At 35.5% G+C, this 21,924-nt stretch overlaps 1 protein-coding gene across 3 annotated transcripts in view; it reads right to left on the reverse strand.

The window, feature by feature from the left end:
* The window catches only part of CTNNA3 (catenin alpha 3), a 2,164,949-nt gene that overhangs the window by 200,437 nt on the left and 1,942,588 nt on the right, over positions 1-21,924 (reverse strand). For all 3 annotated transcript variants that reach the window (XM_056819226.1, XM_056819225.1, XM_056819237.1), the window contains one exon: positions 8,945-9,126. In XM_056819226.1, coding sequence (XP_056675204.1) covers positions 8,945-9,126 — 182 coding nt within the window. The remainder of the gene's footprint in view (positions 1-8,944; positions 9,127-21,924) is intronic.

Below are 21,924 nucleotides of genomic sequence, written 5' to 3' on the forward strand. Positions count from 1 at the left end.
ATTGATTCCAAGATGGAAGGTAAAATTAAAAAAAAAAGATGCTGAGCCACTATTTGATATTTAAAATCAACTCAAAAAATATCTCTTCGCTGACTCTTTCCCCAATTTCCTTTGTTGGTAAATGCTCTGCCTTTTGATCTGCCATAGCCTTTTTTTTGGTGGTGGTAGAAGTTGTTGAAGGGATCTAATTAATAAATGTATTGCCTCCTCTGAAGTAGGGGTATCGAAATGGAGGGAAGTGTCTGCCTCTGGAGCTGCTAGGTTCTCATCTGCTGAGGATTTTTCAATCAAAATCTGGCTGTCCACTTGCCAGGTATATTTTAGAGAAGATTCTCATTGAGCAATGAGTTACATTAACTATCCTTTCAAGTGAGAGAGTGGATCCTTTATTTTCCCTTCTAAGCAGGCACTGGTTGTTTCTTTTTCCTTTCTCTACTTTTATAATGTTAACAGAACTGGTGAATTCTTTGTTTTGTATAATGCACTTAATATAGCTGTGCTCAGTTCCAGAGGACTGGATGCTTCTCAGTTCCTCAAATCTCTGTGATTTTGTCAATGTCAGTGTTTTCTCCATTGATGGGAGGGGGATCCCAACCTCTTGGTAGATGATTCACAGCACTATACCCAGTAACAGCCCTAAAATAAGATGATCCACAATGAATGACTTAACTATTATTCTCTATATTAACTTATAATAATTTATTAGTAAAAATTAGAAAGAGAAAATCACCTGATCACTTGGCCACCCCTAATTAATATTAGTATGCCACACTTTCTCTGTTCCATGCCAGCAAGAGTCTCCAGCTCAAGTAAGCCAGGAGCTGAACACTCAGAAGGAACCTTCCCTTCTTTCCTCAGCTCCTTTTCTTATAAAGCCACTGATGTCAATTCTGTGTCTCTTTGTTTGCAGAGACTTGAACTCAATCCAGGTCAAAGCCAAGTCTTCTGAAAGCCAGGAGTCAGTGGGACAAGGGCCAGCCTCTTTTAGGATACCAAAGAGCCAGGAGGCCTCTGACATCTTCCCACAGCACACATGTATAACAAGTCAAAGGGCAGAACTAATACTGAGCAAAATGGGTTTTCAAACAGAAAAGGGGAAGACTTTGTATTAAATTTACACAGTAATGCAAGGATCTAGGACATTTTCAAGGGACTCATGATGAAAAAGCTACCCATCACTATAGAGGGAACTGACAGAGTCTAAATACAAATCTGAGTATATCACTCTTCATTTTATTTTTTCTCTAGTGTAAACAATATGTGTTTTCATTCACAATATGATACATGTGGAAATAAGTATAGTATGATTACATATGTATAACTTATATGATATTTCTTTCTGTCTTGGACAGGAGAGAGGATTAAGGGAGAGGGAGAGAATATAAATTACAAAAGAGCCAGGAAAGATTATTAAAAATTTTATCAATGTGTAATCTGGAAAAAAAGTAAAAATTTAATTTAAAAAGTAGGTGACTCATATACATGTTTGGGGCTGATAAAAATAATCACTCTATAGAATGATTCATATCTCCAAGCTAATCAAGACTGATCTTAAATTGGCAGTCAAGCAAATCCTCAAAATACACCTACTGTTATATATTCCAGGTTTAAAAAGCATTGAAGAGCTTGTTTTCCAAAGAAGTATATTCTTTAAATACCAGTATATACATTTTTATAGCATTATTCATAAAGTGATTCTTTCAAGGTATGGAAACATTTCACAGGAATTGAATTGTGCCTTATTTATGTTATACATTTGAAATGGGCTGATTTACCCATTCCTCAATTATTAAGAATCTGGATCACTATCCATGAGAGTATAGAGCCAGAGATGTAAGCCATAGCATGTACATATAAATTAAGAAGGAGTGGTGCTATAGAGAAAGGCTGATATTCAAAGAAGACTGTCATCTTACATTTTACACATAACAGCAAGACCCTTTGTCCTTGCATCATGTAGTCATTCTTGAAAATTCTATTTATAATAAGCCCCTCCATTTTCTTCAACCTCTTTAAAATACTTTCTTAGCTATATGCACCTGGTTTCAGATCTCATTATTTGACCAAAATCATCTCTCCAAAATTATTAATAATCTCTTAATGGATAGATTTAAATAAATTTTAAAAGGAATTAACAGTTTTAGATGAGGAAATCAGAGCTATATGTAAGTATATCAAATGCTGTAAATCATTATTATTTTGAGAAATGTAAATAAAAATAACTTAGAGATTTCATCTCAAACCTGTCAGATTAGCTAAAATGATATAAGGGTAAAATGACAAACATTGGAGTGGATGTAGAAAAATAGGGATGCTAATACATTATTGGGTAGAACTATGAATCTATCAAAGCATTTTGAAGAGCAATCTGGAATTAAACTCAAAAAGTTATTTAAAAATCTATACCTTTTCATCTAATAATACCACTATTAGGTTTATTTCCTAAGTGATTGAGGAAAAAGGAAAAAGAAACTCTAGCTTCTAAAATATTTATAGAAAATCTTTTCATGGAAACTGAAGGGATTTCTATTAAATAAGGAATGGCAGAACAAGCTCTGGCATATTACTGTAATTTAATACTATTGTGCCTTAAAATACGGCAAACAAGATAATCACAAAAAACCTTTAAAGACTTATATGAAGTGATGCAAAGTGAAGTGAACAGAACCAAAAGAATGCTGTACACAATTAAAACAATAATTTTTTATGATCAGCTTTGAATGACTTAACTATTAGCAGCAAGGCAAGGATCCAGACAAGTCCAAGGAACCCATGATGAAATAGGTCAGAGTCATGAATGCAGATGGAGACATTAGTCCATTTTATTACTTCCATGGGTTTTCCTCTATTGTAAGCAATATGTCTTGTTTTACAACATGATATACAGGAAAATATGTATTATATGATAATATATGTACAGCCTATATCATATTAGCTGCCTTCTTGAGGAGGTATGAGTGGTTGGAAGGAGAGAAAATAAAAGAATGAAATGGATTTTTGGACATAGCTAAAGTGATAATTTGTTTCTCTTCAACAAGTATATTTATTGTAATTTATTACCTATTTATAAGAAATCACATATTTATTATGTTATTATTATTATTATGTTATATATTATGTTTTGTTATATATTGAAAATAAAGATAAATAGTAACTCAAAAATAGACAGTAGGAGCAGACAATACAATAAAGATTTCTCATAATTCCCCCCCAAAAGATTTAAAGTTGTATTGTTTTTATCTTCATTCTTCTTAACTTCTCTGTAGTTTTAGACCTTTTCAATCATCTTCTTCTTTGGATTCTCCTTTCTCAAGGTTTTTATGGCATTGTTCTCTCTTGATTATACTCATATTTAGCTGAGCACTCTTATTTCTCTTTTGCTGAACCTTCATCTACATCATGCATGCAACAGAGTCCTCCAAAGTTCAGTCCTGGTGTCCTCTTCTCTTCTTCTTATATATTATTTTCCTTGCTGATCTCATCAGATAACATAGTTTCAATTATTGATTTTATGCAGATAATTTTTCCATATAATTGATCAACATTAACCTTTCTCTCAACAAAGTCTCTCAATAAGAGCATTTTGAACATTTCCAACTATTTCAAGTAGACGTATTAAATATCATCTGTTCAAAGCTGGACATATTTTTCTTTGCAACTATCTCTTCTTCCTAATGTTCTTATCATTATCATGGGCATTATTATCCTTTCATTCAGTTTTTAACTAGGTTTTATTCCTTCCTCTCCATTGGCTCTCATCTCCATGTGCAATCTGTTGCCAAGTCTTGTAGATCTTACCTTCCTGATATCTCTGGAATATACCTTTCTTACTGTACTTTTATTAAACAGTTTCTATCCTGGTATGGGTCCTAATCTTTTCACGCATAGAACACAAAAAACAACCCTGTTTATAGTCCTCTTTTCAAAAGTCTTTCTCCATTCTAATTCATCCTCAGTTCAGCCATCAAATGATCTTCCTAAAGCACAGGTCAGATCATATCACCCCCATTGGCTCACTATTACCACCATAAATGAAGACAAAATCATTTGAGTTTCAAAAACCTTTCATAGCCTGGTTCATCCCTACCCTTCTAGTCTTTTTTTATAACTTACTCACTTCCAGGTCATTTGCTATTTATTGATACTAGCTTCCTTGCTTTTCCTTAAAATGACACTTTATTTCCCAAGTCCCAGCTCTGTCAGGCATTGTCCTACCTATCTAAAAGACTTGTGGCAGTAGGCTTTTGGATGAACTTCCTGATGGGATAAGAACAAGATTCATGAACTGATTTGGCATGGGCCTCTGGCTAGATATAATGGAGTAGGTTAATTTGCCCTTACTAGTTATTTATTAAATAGCCACTAACTGATGAATGGAATGAAAGAATACAGCCTTTCTGACGATTTATTTTAAAAGCACAGCAAATTTGTTTTTATTGAAATAAAAACGGTTATTGATAGGACAAAGAGGTAACTGCTACATAAAAAGCAGATGAACTCATTATGGAGAAGTGCTGCCTTCCCAATCATGACTCCCCCTCCTCCATTCTCTTAGGCTTCTATGTAAAAAAAATTGAATAGCCTGCTCAGAAAGAAATTCTGAGTGGGTGGAAAAGAGTAATAAGATAGATAAACTACTGTACTTGGCCTTCAGAAAAAGCATTGAAGTGTCTGGGGGTGGCAATGAATGTAGGAAAAAACTTACCACTAAACTGAAAACACAAATGAAAATGCCATCTATATATCAATATCAGAATCACTGGAGACAGATAAAAATAGTATGGAAAGTTAGTATCTCAGGGATCCATGATTCTATCCAAGAAAACATGTTTTTCAATTGATGGATTGTGGAGCAGCCAAACTTTAGATGATGATCTTGAAGTTACTTCAGCCAAAATCAAAATCGACACATTCCAGTACTGATCTAGCACTCAGAACATTAGCAAGGATGGTGCTAGACTGATATCTCAAGGGATTTCAAGCTTGATAGACCTTGACAGAACTTCCATTCAACCATCAAAGGCTTTAAGATTTTGGGGCCAAATTTGTGGCATGAGGAAAGACCAAAGGAGTGATGTGATGGGGTGTGATGCAGGAAATAGTAAAACAATCAATCTAAAAGCAGTTTTTGAGATTATACTACATGCTATAAAGGGCAGATAAATGGCACAGTGGATAGAGCACCAGCCCTGAAGAAAAGAAGATGAGTTCCAACCTTTCCAAACTAACCAGCTGTGTGATCCTGGGCAGATAATTTTACCCTATTTCCCTCAGTTTCTGATCTGAAAAATTAATTGGAGAAGGAAATGACAAAGCACTGAAGTATCTTTGCCAAGAAAACCCTGAATGAAGTAAAAAAGAGTCAGACACAACTGAAGCAACTTTTCTACATCCTATAGAGAGCAAAGAGCTGAAAGGCAAAACCAGTACTTATTTTCAAAACCTTACATTCTAATGGGAGAAACTATGAAAATAGATATTTACCAAGTAATAGCTAGTATTTATAAAGCTAGCATTTACACAATACAATAATATTTGCAAAAAGTAATTTACAAATATCTCATTCTACCCTCAGTACTACAATACAAAGTATGAAATATTATTCTTCCTTCCTGATTCCAAGTCAAGCTAAAAGAATCTATGGTGTGGACAGAGCAGGAAACATTTTCCAAAGATTCGGAAAACTGAGTTCTTTCTTTCTTTAATGACTTAGGGATTGTAAGAGGCAGAGATAGGAAGGAAGTATATTTCCAGTGGGGCAGTAAGACAAACCATACAAGGTAGAAAGACAGAAGAAAGAATTGGAGTTATCAAAGAGGCTGGTTAAAAAATAAAATAAAATACCAGGCTGAGGATTTCATATTTCATCTTTAGGATAATAAGGGTGAAAAAAGGTATTTGGCAGTAGAGTGAAATAATCATACTTGTGATTTTGGTATTTTATTTTGTGAACCATGTAGATGACATGTTAGAAAGGGAGGAGCTTGAAAATACAAAAAAAACACCAGCAGTTAAAAACAAAATAAGCAATTACCAAATATTCAAACAAATCTAAATTCTCCCAGCTGCACCATCCTTGAAAGATCATCTTCATTCTCATGTCAATGCATATACCAAACATAATGCATACAAATGGTTCTTGGTTAATTTTGTGGTATCCACATTATTCTGTCTTATTGAAAAGCTTTTGCTGCTATACAGTCACGTCCAACTCTGCATGAGCCCATTTGGAGTTTTCTTGGCAAAGATATTAGAGTTGTTTGCCATTTCCTTCTTCAGTTCATTTTTAAGATAAGGAAATTGAAACAATCAAAATGAATTAAGTGACTTTTCCAGGGTTACATTTTTAGAGTCTGAGGCCAGATTTACACTTGGTCTTCCTGACTCAAGGCCTGGCAATCCATCCGCTATTGCTAATTGCTCCATGGGAAAGATATCAGCCATTACTTAACCTCAGTTCTGTTAAAGGATGATATATACCAAAATATTCATGTTTACTCCTACTAAAATGTGAACTCCTTGGAGGTACCAGTCATGTTGTTTTGTTGTTTTTAGCTCTAGTACATAATACAATGCTAAGCAATTAGTAGATAGTATTTGTTGATTACTAATTAATTTGTTGATGGCTACTTAATGAACTCTTATGGAATAACTTGATATTTTTTTCCTTTTTTCATTGGTATTAAATATGCTTAACTGGTTTGGTGATTCTAGTTTCTCCTACTTTTTCACTGTCAAGAGTTTCCCAACTCTAACCCTCTATCCCTTTAATCTCGGGAATGTATTGTGAAAGGAACCAGATCATCAGTCTTGCCAAATTGGCTACCTTACTTCATATCCAATTGTATATCATTGAAGTCAGCTTTAAGAATGACTGTTCTTTCTGATGATGCAACAATACATGTGCTTTTAGACACCTATTTTCTTCTCTGGATCTGATCTCTGTTTCTAACTTTTAAAATTATTAGATATCCAGCCACTAGAAGAGTAGCTGATCTGAATTTTTTCTTTGTTGTCATATTTTTGGGTGTTCATCTCTGCCTCTCTTTTTAATAATGACTGAGAAATATGTAATACTCCAAGGTGCACGAAACACTTCATATCCATTGAATCTCATTGTTCTAACAACAATCCTATGAGATACATAATACAATGACTCATTAGACATATTGAATAGATTAGGATGAATTGGTCTAGCCTAGCATATAGATGGTCTAGCCTAGCATATAGATGGGCATCTTCAGAGTAAGAAGATCTTCAATTAATTCTCTAATTTCTTTCTTGTGACACATACTAACTATAATATCCTGGGAAAGTCAATGGATCCTACCCTGGGCTTGTTTTTGGATAATATGCATCTCATCTTGCCTGTACCTAGACCTACCATACCACCTTTCTTAGTATCTTCATGCTTTGTATAGCTACAGCGTCCACTTCCAAATCAGAACCAAAGCTCCCACTCTAGGATGCTAAGCTTCTGATTAAGAAATATAGACTTTATGAAAGTCCTTGGTGCCATCAGTTTGATATCCGGAATGAATATATGCATATATATGTGTGTGTGTGTGTATATATATATATATATATATATATATATATATATGATGTATGATGTATAGACATATACATATAGCAAGTATATCTATATATAATATTTAAAAAGCTTCTTTATTGGCTTTTTCAGTGAACCTCAAAGATTATATCATATTTCCATGTGACATGCAGCCATGACTTCTTATGTGTGCTTTTGAATTTAAGCTCCTTAGATTTAATTACTTCTTTATTTGTGTTTTCAGTGCTTAAAACAATGATTTGCACAAAGTAGGTGCTTTGCCCTCCTCAACTAATTCAATTTGTCTAGACTTGGACTCAGCACAAAAATTTCCAGAGATCTCCATTCTATGCCAAATGCCCTGCACTCTTCACTTCTAGGCCAGAATTTAACCTCCTCATCTAGGACCTTTGCTTCCTAACTTGTGAATATTTTGTATTGTATTTACTCAAGAGATAGTGTACCACTTTACCCATATGCTACTCCTTCTCACTATTCTAGAAAAGTCTATATTCAGTGCCCAATGATGCCAATCTGCAGTCCTTACTTCTTGTGCAAAACATTCCTCAATGGACATCAGTCCTTATTTATGTTGTCTTTTCTCATGAGGTATTAAGCACTTTAAAGTCAATAAATGAAATGTTTACAAATATTTGTGTCTTTAGTCTTTAGCAGAGTGCCTAGTATGTAGTAAACATTTAATAAATACTTTTCGAAATTCATGCACTTGCTTATTGCCCCCATTCATTTCAGAAAACAAACAGTTGTGTTCTGGGAAAGGGAATTTGTTTCAATTATGATTCCTCTACCACTAAGATTCTAGGTCAGTCCTCCATTCCTGCTTTTCATCCATCTAGATCAAGGGAAGGACTTAGAAGAGTAAAGGACATTATCCTTGGCCAAAGAAGAAATATGGGTCAGAGATAGGATTCACACTCTGGTCTTCCTGACTCTATGTTGAGAATTCTATATTCTATTCAGGATTCAATCCAAATTTTATAGCTAAATAATAAAATCATAAAAGAAACGGAAAGAACTTAAAAAAAGAAAAAGAAAAAAAGGACTATAGGAAATCTTAGCCATTTGTTTACTGCAGGAGTTCATGTTTCTTCAGAGAATGAAAATATGAAAACATAAGCATGTTGAATAGGAATCTTTTAAAAGAAAACTTTTGACAGTCATCATCAAACTTCGTTTAAGGTTAAATACTGCCCTGTCTACTCTCACTGAAGTTCTGAAATGATACACACCTAATTCCTTCCTTTTCATTTGCTTTCTCGTTCAGTCTTTGCAAGACGTTGGCACCTGCCACTGGGAAACCTTGATGTTTTACCTGCATGACAACTACTTCTAACACTTATAAATATTATACATCATTTTCCGCATAATTACCTGGTGAAGTCTGTCATCTCCATCATAATCATGCACATCTTCTTGGCCAGGACAATGATGTCATTACTAGTATCATCCCAGATCTCAATCTCAGCATCAAGCTTGCTCTTGACTTTCTTGAAATCAGCTACTTGCTCAGCTATCTTTTCCTTTTCAGCCTCAGGCAGTTGAGTCATTTTAGCCTAAAAAATGAGATAATCTGATTCGTAAAATATTTTACTGAACTTAAGAGCAGTTTTCATTTGAAGTATGTACTGGACATCACCAAATGACCAAGCAGGGCAAATAAAAATCATGTAGTAAGTTATGTATTATCCTCCTTTAAAAAACAGAATTCCAGGTGCATAGAATTATTGGATTATTATTTCTAACTAGATTGGGCTATAGAGGCTATCTAGTAAAACCTTATTTTACAAATGACTAAAATTATAAAATAATTACAAGTTTAAGAGTCTTACAAAAGTTTAGTATTTGAACCAAAGTTCTTGAGAGAAGATACTATTTTAGATTTCTGTTTTTATTCTCTGTGGGGCAACTAGGAGGGAAAGTAGGTACAGTGTGTGTCCTCAAGACAGGAAGACACACCTTTCTGAGTTCAAATCTAATATCAAGCATTTTTAGCTAGGTGATCCTGGACAAAGAATTAAACTCTTTTTGCCTTAGTTTCTTCTTCTGTAAAATGAGCTGGAGAAGGAAATGGCAAATCACTCTAGTATCTTTGCCAAGAAACCCTAAAATGAGGCAATGCAGAATCTGACATGATGAAACATGATTGGAGAATTATTTGTCTTTAGCACAAAGTACTTATTAAGTATATGCTGTAGAAAGAGCCAGAAGACATGGATTTAAACCCCAACTTTAACACTAACTGTATGGCTGGATAAGTATGTTAATTCCTATGCCCTTTAGACATCTTTCAGACAATAGAGTACTTAGAACAGTGATGGCAAACTTTTTAGAGGGGCAGGTGAGGTGACAAATGTCCTCAGATAGGAATCTACTATTTGAAGAAAACTGCTGGGAAAATTGGAAAACAATATGGGGAAGATGAGGTTTAGATCAATATCTCACATCCTATATTAGATAAATTCAGAATGGGTAAGTGACTTAAATATTAAGAGGGAAATTATAAGTAGATTAGGTGAATATAAAATAGTATACCTTGTCAGATCTTGGGGAAAGGAAAGATTTTAAGACCAAGCAAGAGATAGGGAATGTTACAAAATGTAAAATGAATCATTTTGATTACATTAAATTAAAAAGATTTTGTAAAAATGGAGCCAATGTGACCAAAACTAGAAGAAAAGCAAAAAATTGGAGGAAAACTTTTATAACAAAAACTTCTGACAAAGTTCTAATTTCTCAGATTTATAAGGAGCTATCAATTATACAGAAAATAATAAAATCATACAGAATTGGGGAACAACTCATTCCCCAAATGACAAATGGTCAAAAGACATTAATAGGCAGTTTTCAGATAAAGATATAAAAATATCAATAAGAAAATGAAAAAGCATGCAAAATCTCTCATAATTAGAGAAATGCAAATCAAAACAATGCTGATGTACCACCTTATACCTAGCAGATTAGTCAATATGACAGTAAAAGAAAATAATAAATGTGGGAGCAGTTCTGGCAAAATTGGGACATTGATGCATTGCTGGTGGAGTTGTGAATTTATCCAACCATTCTGGAGAACAATTTGGAACTATGCCCAAAGGGCGCTAAAAGACTGCCTGACCTTTGATCCAGCCATAGCACTGCTGGGTTTATACCACAAAGAGATAATATGGAAAAAGACTTGTTTAAAAATATTCACAGCTGTGCTCTTTGTGGTGGCAAAAATTTGGAGAATGAAGGGATACCCTCCAATTGTGCCCTCCAGTTGGGGAATGGCTGAACAAATTGTGGTATCTACTGGTAATAGAATATTATTGTGCCCAAAGCAATAATGAACCGGAGGAAAGAATAAGACTCGTTAACTAAATGGAAGAGAGGGAGAGAGAGACAGAGAGACACACACACAGAGAGAGAGACAGAGACAGAGACAGAGAGAGACAGAGAAAGAGAAACAGAGAGACAGAGACAAAGACAGAGAAACATATAGAGACAGAGATAGAGACCCACAGAGAGACAGAGATAATAATCAAATTTCCAAGAGGAAATCCATTTTATTTAGTAGAAAAAAGGAAAGGGGGAAGAAGGGAATAAGAATTTGTCAAACAATTTCTCTGTGTCAAGCATTGTAATCAACACTTTACAAATATTTTCTTATTTGGTCCTTACAATAACATTGTGATCACAACAGATAATATTTTTATACCCTTTATACAGTTGAGGGAAAAAACAATAACAATCGAGGCATACAGAAGTATAAGAGGTCCCACAATAAAAGAATGTCTAATGCCAGATTTAAATTCAAGTTTTTCTGGCCAAGTAATCTGTTCAGTACATAACCTAAATGCCTGTAAAGGATTATGATATCTTGAGGTCAGAGGCCATTGCCTTAGAATTGTGTGTATAAGAATTAAGGAATTTCAGAGTTATAAGAGACTTTAAGAGGCCATATTGTCTAACCTGAATATGTCAAAAAAATAGACTCCAAGCTTTAATATTTGTGATGTTGTTCAGTTGTTTCAGTCATCTATGACTCTTCATAACCATATTTGGATATTTATTGGAAAAATATTAGAGTGGTTTGTTCCTTCCTTCTCCAGATCATTTTAGAGGAAACTGAGACAAACAGATGAAGTAACTTGTCCAGGGTTACACAGATAGTAAGTGTATGAAGCTACACTGAAACTCAAGTCTTCCTAAATCCAGGCCTGGTTCTTTATCCACTGCTCTACCTAGCCACCTCCCACTACAATATACCTGGTGAAAAATGATTGATTTTCTCTTTTTGAAATCACTGGTGAGGAGGTGTTGGCTACCAATCAGAGTATTCCTTCCACTTTTTGGGAGTTCTCATTCTGAAATGTGCCCATCCTCTGCATTTTCCCCATAACATCAGTCTTAAATTTGTATCTCTATGACCCCTTTCCTCTATACGGTCAATGATATGAACTCTACCCTTGCATGTATGAGGAACAAGTCTAATCCCTAATACATAAAACAGTTCTTCAAATACCTGAAGGTACTTATCATGTACAACCTGAGTCTTCTTTTCTCCAGGCTCTACTTAAAAGTGATAAGGAAAAAATGGCAAAAGGGACCATTTCAGAGAAACTTGGAAAGCTGTGTATAATGCAAGAGGAAAAGAGTAGAAAAGAACAATTTAAACCATAACATTGTAAAATCAAAGAATTTGAAATGACTTAAAAACTCTGTTTATTTCACTGATGAGTCATGATTCTGGATGACGATGAGTATGAGAATTTGGTTAACTTGGCTATGTGTATTTGTTTTTAGGAAAAGTTTTATTTTTCATTCTTTTTCCAGCCCTGTTTGAGGAGGTGAGGAAGGAAGAGAAGATGAATTTGTTTATTGAAAAAAAAAGATGGGGAGAGATAAGGTGGGAAAATTATGAGTAAAATTTCACATTTAGAAGAGGCAATCAGTTGGCTGAATTAGGAAGCCTCCAAGTATTAATAAATAACCATCAGAACACAGAATTGTGCTATGTACTGGGGATAGAAAGAGAAAAGGAAAAAAAATAAGTTACTGCCATCAAGGAGTTTGTATTCTATAAGAAGCAAGTGATATCCTCATGAATGGACTAAGATTCTGGACTCCAATTCTGGAGAGAGAAGAGGACTGGAATTATATATATATATATATATATATATATATATATATGTGTGTGTGTGTGTGTGTGTGTGTGTGTGTGTGTGTGTGTGTGTGTGTATGAGAGTTAGAAGTCTTTCTTTGGTAGTTCTTAATTTATATTCATTAAACATTAAACAGCATTCTATATTGAGTTTTTTTTTCCTTAAAGATTCTTTTAAATTTATAGAAACATGGTAAAGAACTGGTGACCATTAGTAGTTACTAATGATAGCCACATGATTTTCTTCCTAGTCAGAAAATATTTTCCAGTTCCCTCCCTTATGCAGTGAAACAAGAGCAGATTTAATGACTCTTGGCATATGGGAATGAACATAAATGGAGATACAGCTCAGTTACCTCTAAAATCAAAGGTAATAGACAGGCAGATGGAGGAAATTACAACCACCACCAAAATATTAAGCAATTGCAAAAGTCGAAATCAGCCCTTGCTCTCTTGATGACTGGTCATAATTGTATTTGCTCGCATGAAGAGGATGGAATATTTTAATGATAGTTGCTTCATAGAGTCATGTGTCCAAGTGAGGATTCTAGACTCCATGAACTGTGAGGCTATGTGGAAGTTATAGAGAACTCACTAGATCATTTCAAAACATCTAGAATCAAGGAATGATTAGCATATGTGAAGGTGCTAATCTTCTTTGCCCCTTTTAATATCAATTTCCAATCAATTGCCACCATGGGCATTTAAGCTCCCAAATACTTTCAAAATTTTGGAAGTCCAACATCTAGCTCCATCTCTGCAGTTATCATCTGGAGGAAGTGATTTCTACGAAGAAGTGCCAGCAGTTCTCACCAACAAAAACACATAAGCTAGACTACCTGGAAAAAACAAGGCACCCTAAAGGAGGGATAGGAGGCCATATATGCCACTCTGACCACCCAATGGAGAAAGCCCAGGGCCTGGCACCTGAGGACCATGAGAGGAGAAGCTCCTCCCAAGCTACCACCTCAGCTTCAGGTCCAGACTCCAAAGTTGCCATTAAGACAATTCCTGGGAAGATAAGGCATGTCAAATGCTTTAATAGTAATCCTCATTAAAGTATTTGCCCTTTTTAAAGAGTTCAACATCAGAAACTAATAAAATTGTATCAATACAAATGACATTAAGGAAAATGCATACTATCAGCTGTGCCACTGCACCCTAAGGATCATGAGACCTTGACATCTGAACTTTGCCAGTGTTTTGCCTCCTCTGTTTTAATGTGATCTCTTTGAGTGTAGGGAATGCCTTACATCTCTATTGTATCCCTAGCACTTAGTACCATAATTTGCACATAGAGATTGTTTAATAAATGTTTTTTCCCTTCCTTCAGTCATTGGCTTCTCAGTTTCTAATCCTGAAAATGCCTCATTTCCTAAACAAACTGGAGAAGGTACGTTAATTTCATGGTTATTTTCCTCCAATGGAAAAGAGCTATAATTACTTTTGTCACCAACCTGTCATCAGGGTAGTTCTAAGTTTGATAAGTATTGCTAAGATTAACCCAGAAATAAAGATGAAATTGTTCTATGATGAGAACTACCAGCTTAGTGGCTTTCCCAGGCCATCAGTTCTCCACTGGTCACATTCTCCTCCCTTTTCCTATAATTAAGAACTAATTTAAGTCTATAGTGTATTGCACATTCTAAAGTGTTGGCCCATTTTCCTATCATCAGTCATGCCTTGCCAATCCTCAACATTGTATTACTGGCAACAACTGCTACCTTTTCTCCTATTCATGAGCTACCAAAAGCTGCTGGAGAAAGAAATAATACAATTTTGAGTCTACTGCAAACTTGTCTTAGTCATGAAAGCCACAAGCCAATCCTTTTATTCCTCCTAATTCTATTTTCAACTGACCACCATAGTTATCCTAATCCTTTTCATCCACCCCTTGCCTTTCCATGGCAGATTTATCTCTATCATTTCATTCCAATTTTTTGCTTCCTATTTCAATGAAAAAACATTGAGGTCTTTCCCTGAGTTTGCTCTTCTTCCCTCATCATCTCATGTGACTCAGACATTTCCCCCACATTATTGTCTCTCTGAAGTCTTTGCCAAAACCACCACCTGTCCATGCAATCTTAATTACATTCCAACACAACCTCTCCAGTAGATTGAACATCTTTCATACCTTCTTTCTAATCTTCTATTACCCTTCCCCCTCTATTTGTTTTTCCTCTGCTGACTGTAGGCATGGATAGGGCTTTTCCAGCAATTTTTACTTAAAAAATAAAGTGCTTCTCTTTATTCATTTCATCATCTGTACTGACTAGCATCTTATGTCTGTCCTCCCATCATGGCTATGTAAAAATGGAGATTTGAACCCCAGACTTCAATCCCCAGAAGTCCTTGGTACTTCCCAGAATTCCCTATAATCTCACCTGAGTCCCCACCTGGGCGAGATCACAATTTGTATTTAAACTGGATGTAATGCCTACTTTCTCTACTCTCTTCCCCTACTCCAACATTGCAACATGTAGTAAGTAGGCTGGGAATGGGCTAATCAGCCCTAGGCATGTGGTTTATTATTTTGTTTCCTTGATTTCTAATAATCTTAATAAACCTCATAAAATATAATACTTTTATTACTAGAGACTAATTGAACTTTTACAGCTCAACCCCTTTAAGAAAGTTGTTTAAGGTCTATACCTCAATTTTAGCATCTCTTATATTCTAGGTATTATGTAGTCTAACCCCATCCTCGTAATTCAACCCCAGATGTTTTTTACAAAATCTTGGGTCATCTTAGTTGCCAAATCTGATGACTCTTTCTCAGTTCTCATGCTTTCTGATCTATTTCCCCAGATACTTTCAATTTCTTATTTTCTTAACTTTGCTCTCTCATTTTGTTCTCTTCCTGTCTGACCTCTCCCCAATCTCCTTTTCCAAACTCCATCCAGGTGATGTTTATCCCCCAAGGTCCAGTCTGGGATTTTCTTTTCTGACCGCAAATGGAGGTCTCCTTAACTCATACATGTTCATTTCTATCTATGAACATAATTTTCAGGAGTACTTTTGTTACTGTTCAATCATTTCTGTCATGTCCAACTCTTTGTGACTGTAAGATTTAAATCAATGTCCAATAATTCAAGTATTATTTGTACAAAGTTTTATTATCTGACATAATAGAACCATGTGACTAAGTTTTTCTACCTACTCAAAAAACCCGCTCCTCTAATGCTGCAACAGGAAGGAAAGAATGCTAAAGACAGAACTACACCCAATTTATATCCTGTCTACATCAGCATGGAAGTGAGTAGGGTACTGGGAATTGTAGTTTTGCTGGGGATCATAGTATTTCTGGGGGTCATAGTTTTTAGGGTAACAGATTCAAATTACACATGACCCCATTTGGGGTTTTCTTGGTTTATAGACTGGAGTCCTTGGACATTTCCTTCTTTAGCTCATTTTATAGATAAGGAAATTAAGACAAACAGGGTTAAATGACTTACACAGGATCACACAGCTAGTAATTTCTGAGGTCTGATTAAACTCACAGACTCATTTTTCTAACTCCACACTTAACACTCTCTCCACTGTGCCAGCTAGCTACCCATGAGAGCTACATATCTAATGCTAATTATTTTCTTTTCCCCAAGTTCCACTCTTGCATCACCAATTGTCTTTTGGACATCTTTAACTGAACATTCTATAAATATCTCAAACTTAACATGTACAAATCTGAGCTCACTTCCCACCCCACCTGCCCATCATCTGAAACTCTCTTATTGTTCAGGGTGTCACTTTCCTCCCAGTTACTCAGATTTGAAATCTCAGTGTCTTTCTCGATTCTTCGCTCACACTCACTCCACATAGCCATTCTGTTGCCCAATCTTGTTTCCACATTCTCAGAATCTCTTGTGAAGAACTCTGTACATCCACTGACACAGCCATGGCCCTAGGACAGGCCCTTTTTAACTCAGGCCTGCACTACTGCAATAGCATTAGAGTAGCGCCTCCTTGTTAGCAACATCAACTCCTTAATGGCAGAGAATCTTTGACTTCTGTCAAATTAGGTCAGCTTGCCGCAACGTCTAAACAGAGGGTTATCCAAGGTGGAGGAACCGAAACAGGGGAAGATTTGATTCATTTCTCCTACCAATGTCAGTTGTTTCATTTGATGAAAAATTCCCCTCTAAAGTATCAGAAGTCTGGTCTGAACCACAATAGGGACAAGGCAAACAACACCCTGGTCTTATGTTCAATCATTTATTAGAAGATACATTTTGCAATTGCCTGGACATGGGAGTGGTCCTCTGTGGGGCTCTAATTCTGTAAACAAGCTAAAGAGATAGTGTGGCAGGTTCAAAACCGGCTTCTAAGCTTTCCTTTTCATTATAGAAAATGTGTCAATCTTTGAAATGTTTGGGAAGATCTCTTCTTTTAAGGCATTCCAGAATTATAGCAGGGGGGCAGGGAGGGGGGAGCAAGGTGTTATTTGCTCCCTCAGCTGTCAGATCCATGATTGGGGTTTGTGAATACAGTATCTCGTTGATGGAGGTGAGAGCTGAATGTTCCTGATTTACTCAAGATTAGCTGAGAAGGAAGATATAGAAAGTCCTATCTATGAGGCCAGGTAGCATGGGTCTCTGTTTATCCAGATGGATATTTTTCCTATGATTGATTTTTAATGAGAAAAGAGAGTAAGAGCTTCTTGGATGCTTTTTAGGGATGAAAACCTTCCATTAAACTTAACATGTAGAGGATACTTATGAATTATGTAACAAGGACCAGCTTGGTGATAATGGTGGACATCCCTATTTTACAGATGAGAAGACTGAGACAGACAGAACTTTGAGTGAATTGCTGAGGGTCACACAGCTGGTAGGAGGTAAGGGTATGGATAAGTGTACAAACACATAAGTAACACCATTAAAATTAAACCTAAAATAAACATAGTAAGAAGGAGCATAGAATGCCAGAGATAAGTCATAATGGAAGGCAATATAGAGGTTAAAGATTTTTCAGCTCTACAATATTTTTTTCATTCCTTTCACTTAATAGAGTGTCTGACACATAACACCTCCTTAATAATTAAGCAATTAATTAACCCTCTTAGAGTTGCCTGGGTCACCAAAAGGTACAGTGACATCCATAGGATCTATCAAATAGCCCAGTTTGAGCCAGTGGTAATATTTCAAGGCAAGTCTCACAATTTCTATCCACCACGCTAAAGCTTCTTCTCATGCAATTTCTTGCCTAATCATAATGTTGATTTGTCAGTTTCTCCCAATGTAAAAGGGAGAATGGGAGAATTAAACATGGCGCCTTAATTTTTTTTCTAGGAATACTAAGTATTTCATGTTTATGAATGACATGATATATATATATATATATATATATATATATATATATAGTTTTTTTGGACTTTATTTTTATTTATATATTTATTTTTAAACCCTCACCTTCTGTCTTGGAACCAAGAGTGGTAAGGGCTAGACAATGGGAGTTAAATGACTGGCCCAGGGTCACACAGCTGGGAAGTTTCTAAGGCCAGATTTGAACCTAGGACCTCCCATTTCTAGGCCTGACTCTCAATCCACTGAGCTATCCAGCTGCCCCCTGACAGGATATTTTTATGGAGTGAGAATGGAGAAATAGCAAGGAAAGACAGAGGGAATTTACCATGAGGAAACAAATTCCTTGGCACATTTTATTTTTTGCTAAATTAAATTTGAGCTGATAGAAAGCAACGTTCTAAACCAGATGTTTGACCAACTTTATAGCTCTATAGGTATGCTGGGTATATGTACATGCAGGAACACCTAACAAACAGATGTTGTATCTTTAATGAGGGGATTTATTCCCATACCTACTGGGCTTAATTTGATTTAATAGTGTCATTTATGTGTTTGTACACAACCCCAGAGGCATTTGGATAATGAATGCATTTTAATAAATCAACATTATAAATAGTATAGTATTTCCACTGGAATGTGGACATTCTGAAGAACTACAGGAAAATAAAAACTACTAAATTAATTAAAATTTTTGAGGGCAGACTCCTGGAAAGCAATATTTACATTGCTATTTTAAAGCATCTTCTAGTCTCACTATTCTCATTTAACACTCATTCCTTTGAATCCCGCTGGAGCAATTTTCCAATCTTTTAAATTAATGTTTTAGAAAGGGTGTTTGAAGGCGATGTTTATTGGCAATTGCTTCTACCTTACAGGGATTGTCTAAGTGTCTCACTCTTTATGCACGCACAGTCCATTTCTTCCATCTGCCTTTGTACAAGTCTACGTATGTCTAGAAGGCACTCCCTATTCACCATGGCTTTCTAGATCAATTCTTAGCTTCCATCAAAGCTCGTTCCAGATCTCACATCCTATAGGAGACACTTCATTATATCTTGGTGCCTCCCCAGTGTCAAAGAAAGCAGGGAAGGTCCCCAAGATGTTAAGTGAGTCCCCTTGTATAAAACATAAAGGAGGACATGTGCAGGCATAAACCAGACTGAGCAGTCAATAAATCAAAGACTTATTAAGTGTCTTTTATGTGCCAGGTACTGTGCTAAGAGTTATCACTAATATGTGATCTGTGTCTTTGTTGAGCCTTTCAACACAGTTAAAATCAAGATCCATTTGAATATTTTAGGTAGTAGGCCCAGATCTAAGGCAGTGTTTTTCCATAATTGATTCTCATTATGTTTATTTTTTAAAAATAAATGAATCAGAATATAACCTCCTTATGATGTTATGTGTTCTAAAGAAAAGGATTCCCTAACATAACCTTCTGTAATGGTTTATTAAATGGATTTTTTTAAAACTAAAAATAAAAATTCAGAGTGATGCCTGGCAAATCACAATTCTGGTGATTAGTTTGTTGTTTATTGTTGTTAAATCATTTTTCAGTTTTATCTGACACTTTATGACCCAATTTGTGGTTCTCTTGGCAAAGATACTGGAATAGTTCATTTCCTTCTCAAGCTCATTTTACAGATGAAGAATCTGATAAACAAGGTTAAATGACTTGCCCAGGGTCATATAGCTAGTACCTGCTGAGGCTGATTTTGAAATCTGACTTCTCACCGGGTACTCCTTTCATTGCCCTACCAGTTGCCTCAGTTCAGTATGCTTGTCTTTTAAATGTGCATGTCAGACTAGATGTTGTCTGACATCCTTCTAGTTATGATTTGATTTAATCCAGAGCATTTGGATGTGTTATATGGTACTTGTGAATGTATAAAAATTTTAAGATCTTTTAAAAAAAAACATATAGATCTCTCTGTATAGCTGTGGTTTGTTTGTGTGCTTGTATATATATGTGTGTATGTGTATTTGCTTGTCTGTGAAATCCACACTAGAGACTCAGAGGAACTTTGAATCAGGAAGGGGTCTTAAAGGTTTTTAGCATAAATTCTCATTCAATCAATATGTATTCATTTTGTGAATACTATATACCAGCACTGCGCTAATTGCTGGGGACATGAAAATTGGCAAATGATAAGCTGTGCCCTTAAGGAGATGACAATCAAATGAGAGAGGCAACAAACAAATATATACAAGCGAGCTATATACAGGAGAAATCGGAAAGAATTAACAAAAGGAAGAAACTAGAAGGAAGATCTACCAGGGAAGTCTTTCTGTAAAAGATGGACTTTAGTTGGAACTTAAAAGAAGCCATCAGACTGTATGGGAGAGATCATTCCAGGCATTGGGCAAAGCCAGAGAAAATGCCTGAGTCAAGACAAGACATGTCTTATTGCTGCTGGATCTAGAAGGTTATTGTCACTGGTTGGAAAAGTATGTGACTGCAAGTAAGGAATAGGAAGCCTGGAAAGGCAGGTATGTAGGGACTAGCTATGAAGAGCTTTGAATGTCAAACACAACATTTTACATTTGATTTTTTTTATAAAAACCCTTACCTTCCATCTTGGAGTCAATACTGTGTATTGACTCCAAGGCAGAAGAGTGGTAAAAGTGGTAAGGGCTAGGCAATGGGGGTCAAGTGACTTGCCAGGGTCACACAGCGAGGAATTTTTTAACAATTGGGAGCCACTGAAGTTTAACAGAAAGAGTGAAGAAATAGTCAGATCTACACTTTTGGAAAATTATTGTAGTGATTGAAAGGAGGATGGATTAGTTTAAGAAGACACTGGCTATCATTCCACTGAGCTACCCAGCTGCCTCCACACGCAACTCCTTTAATAACCTTTTGATAGAGTTTTAACTATAAAGGGCAGAAAAGATACAGAATAATAGCAGAGATAGAAGGAGCAAGTAAGGGGTTTTGATTTTTTCTTTTTAAAGAATATTTTTTTAAGACATGGTCACATTTGTAGGCCATCAGGAATGAGTCAGGAAACAGGAAAGGATTAAAAATAAGTGAAAGAGTGGAGAGGAAAAAGGAGGCAATCTATATAGGAGGAACGACAGAATGTGGTCTATATAATAGGTATATGGGTAAGTTTTGGGTAAGGGGTAAGACCACTTCATCATGTAAGACAAGAGTGAAGGAGACAGTTCCAGAAGGGATCTGAGTAAAAGGGAATGAGGAAGAGGGGGAAAATGGTGATGTGATCATTGACTTCAAGAATTAATTGAACACTACACTTACAGATGGTCTCCAATCTGGGTTTAAACACATTAGTAGGTGGGGCAGACCATTGCATTTAAGTAGGCATAGTTCTGAAGTGTTACAAAATTCCACCTTTAATGAATTTGAAATTGATGTATTTTTCATGCCCAAAGATTGATCCTCATTCTTCCCACTGGATAGAGAGTTTATTCTATACTCAAACTGTGTATATGTTTTTGTTGTTGTTGTTTTGTTTGCTTTTCACCAGAGAGTCTTTAAGATACCTGAAGAAACTTAAGATCCTTTTCCCTATGTCCTTATTTTCCCAGGCTTTGTTCCAAATATTTCCAACTTTTTCCTATCATAAGGTTTTAAGGCCTTTTGTCTCCCTAATTATTTTTTCTACATGAAAAACTTACTATAAAATACAGTGTCTAATTTGAACATAAGTCCAGAGATGGACTATATCCAATAAAGACAAAATTTAGATTGTTCTTACCTACCATTGTCTTTAGAACAAATATATCTATCAATTCAATACAAGAAGATATTATTTTCTTTGTTTTACAACACTAGTCTATGATGAGCGTGTATAAACCCAAATTCATGTATTTTGATATAATTTTTTTTGCTCACATATTAAAAATAGTAGCATGTTGGAGTCAAATAAAAAAGAGAAACTATT

Source organism: Monodelphis domestica, chromosome 1, assembly GCF_027887165.1.
Source record: "Monodelphis domestica isolate mMonDom1 chromosome 1, mMonDom1.pri, whole genome shotgun sequence".
NCBI classification, from domain to species: Eukaryota; Metazoa; Chordata; class Mammalia; order Didelphimorphia; family Didelphidae; genus Monodelphis; species Monodelphis domestica.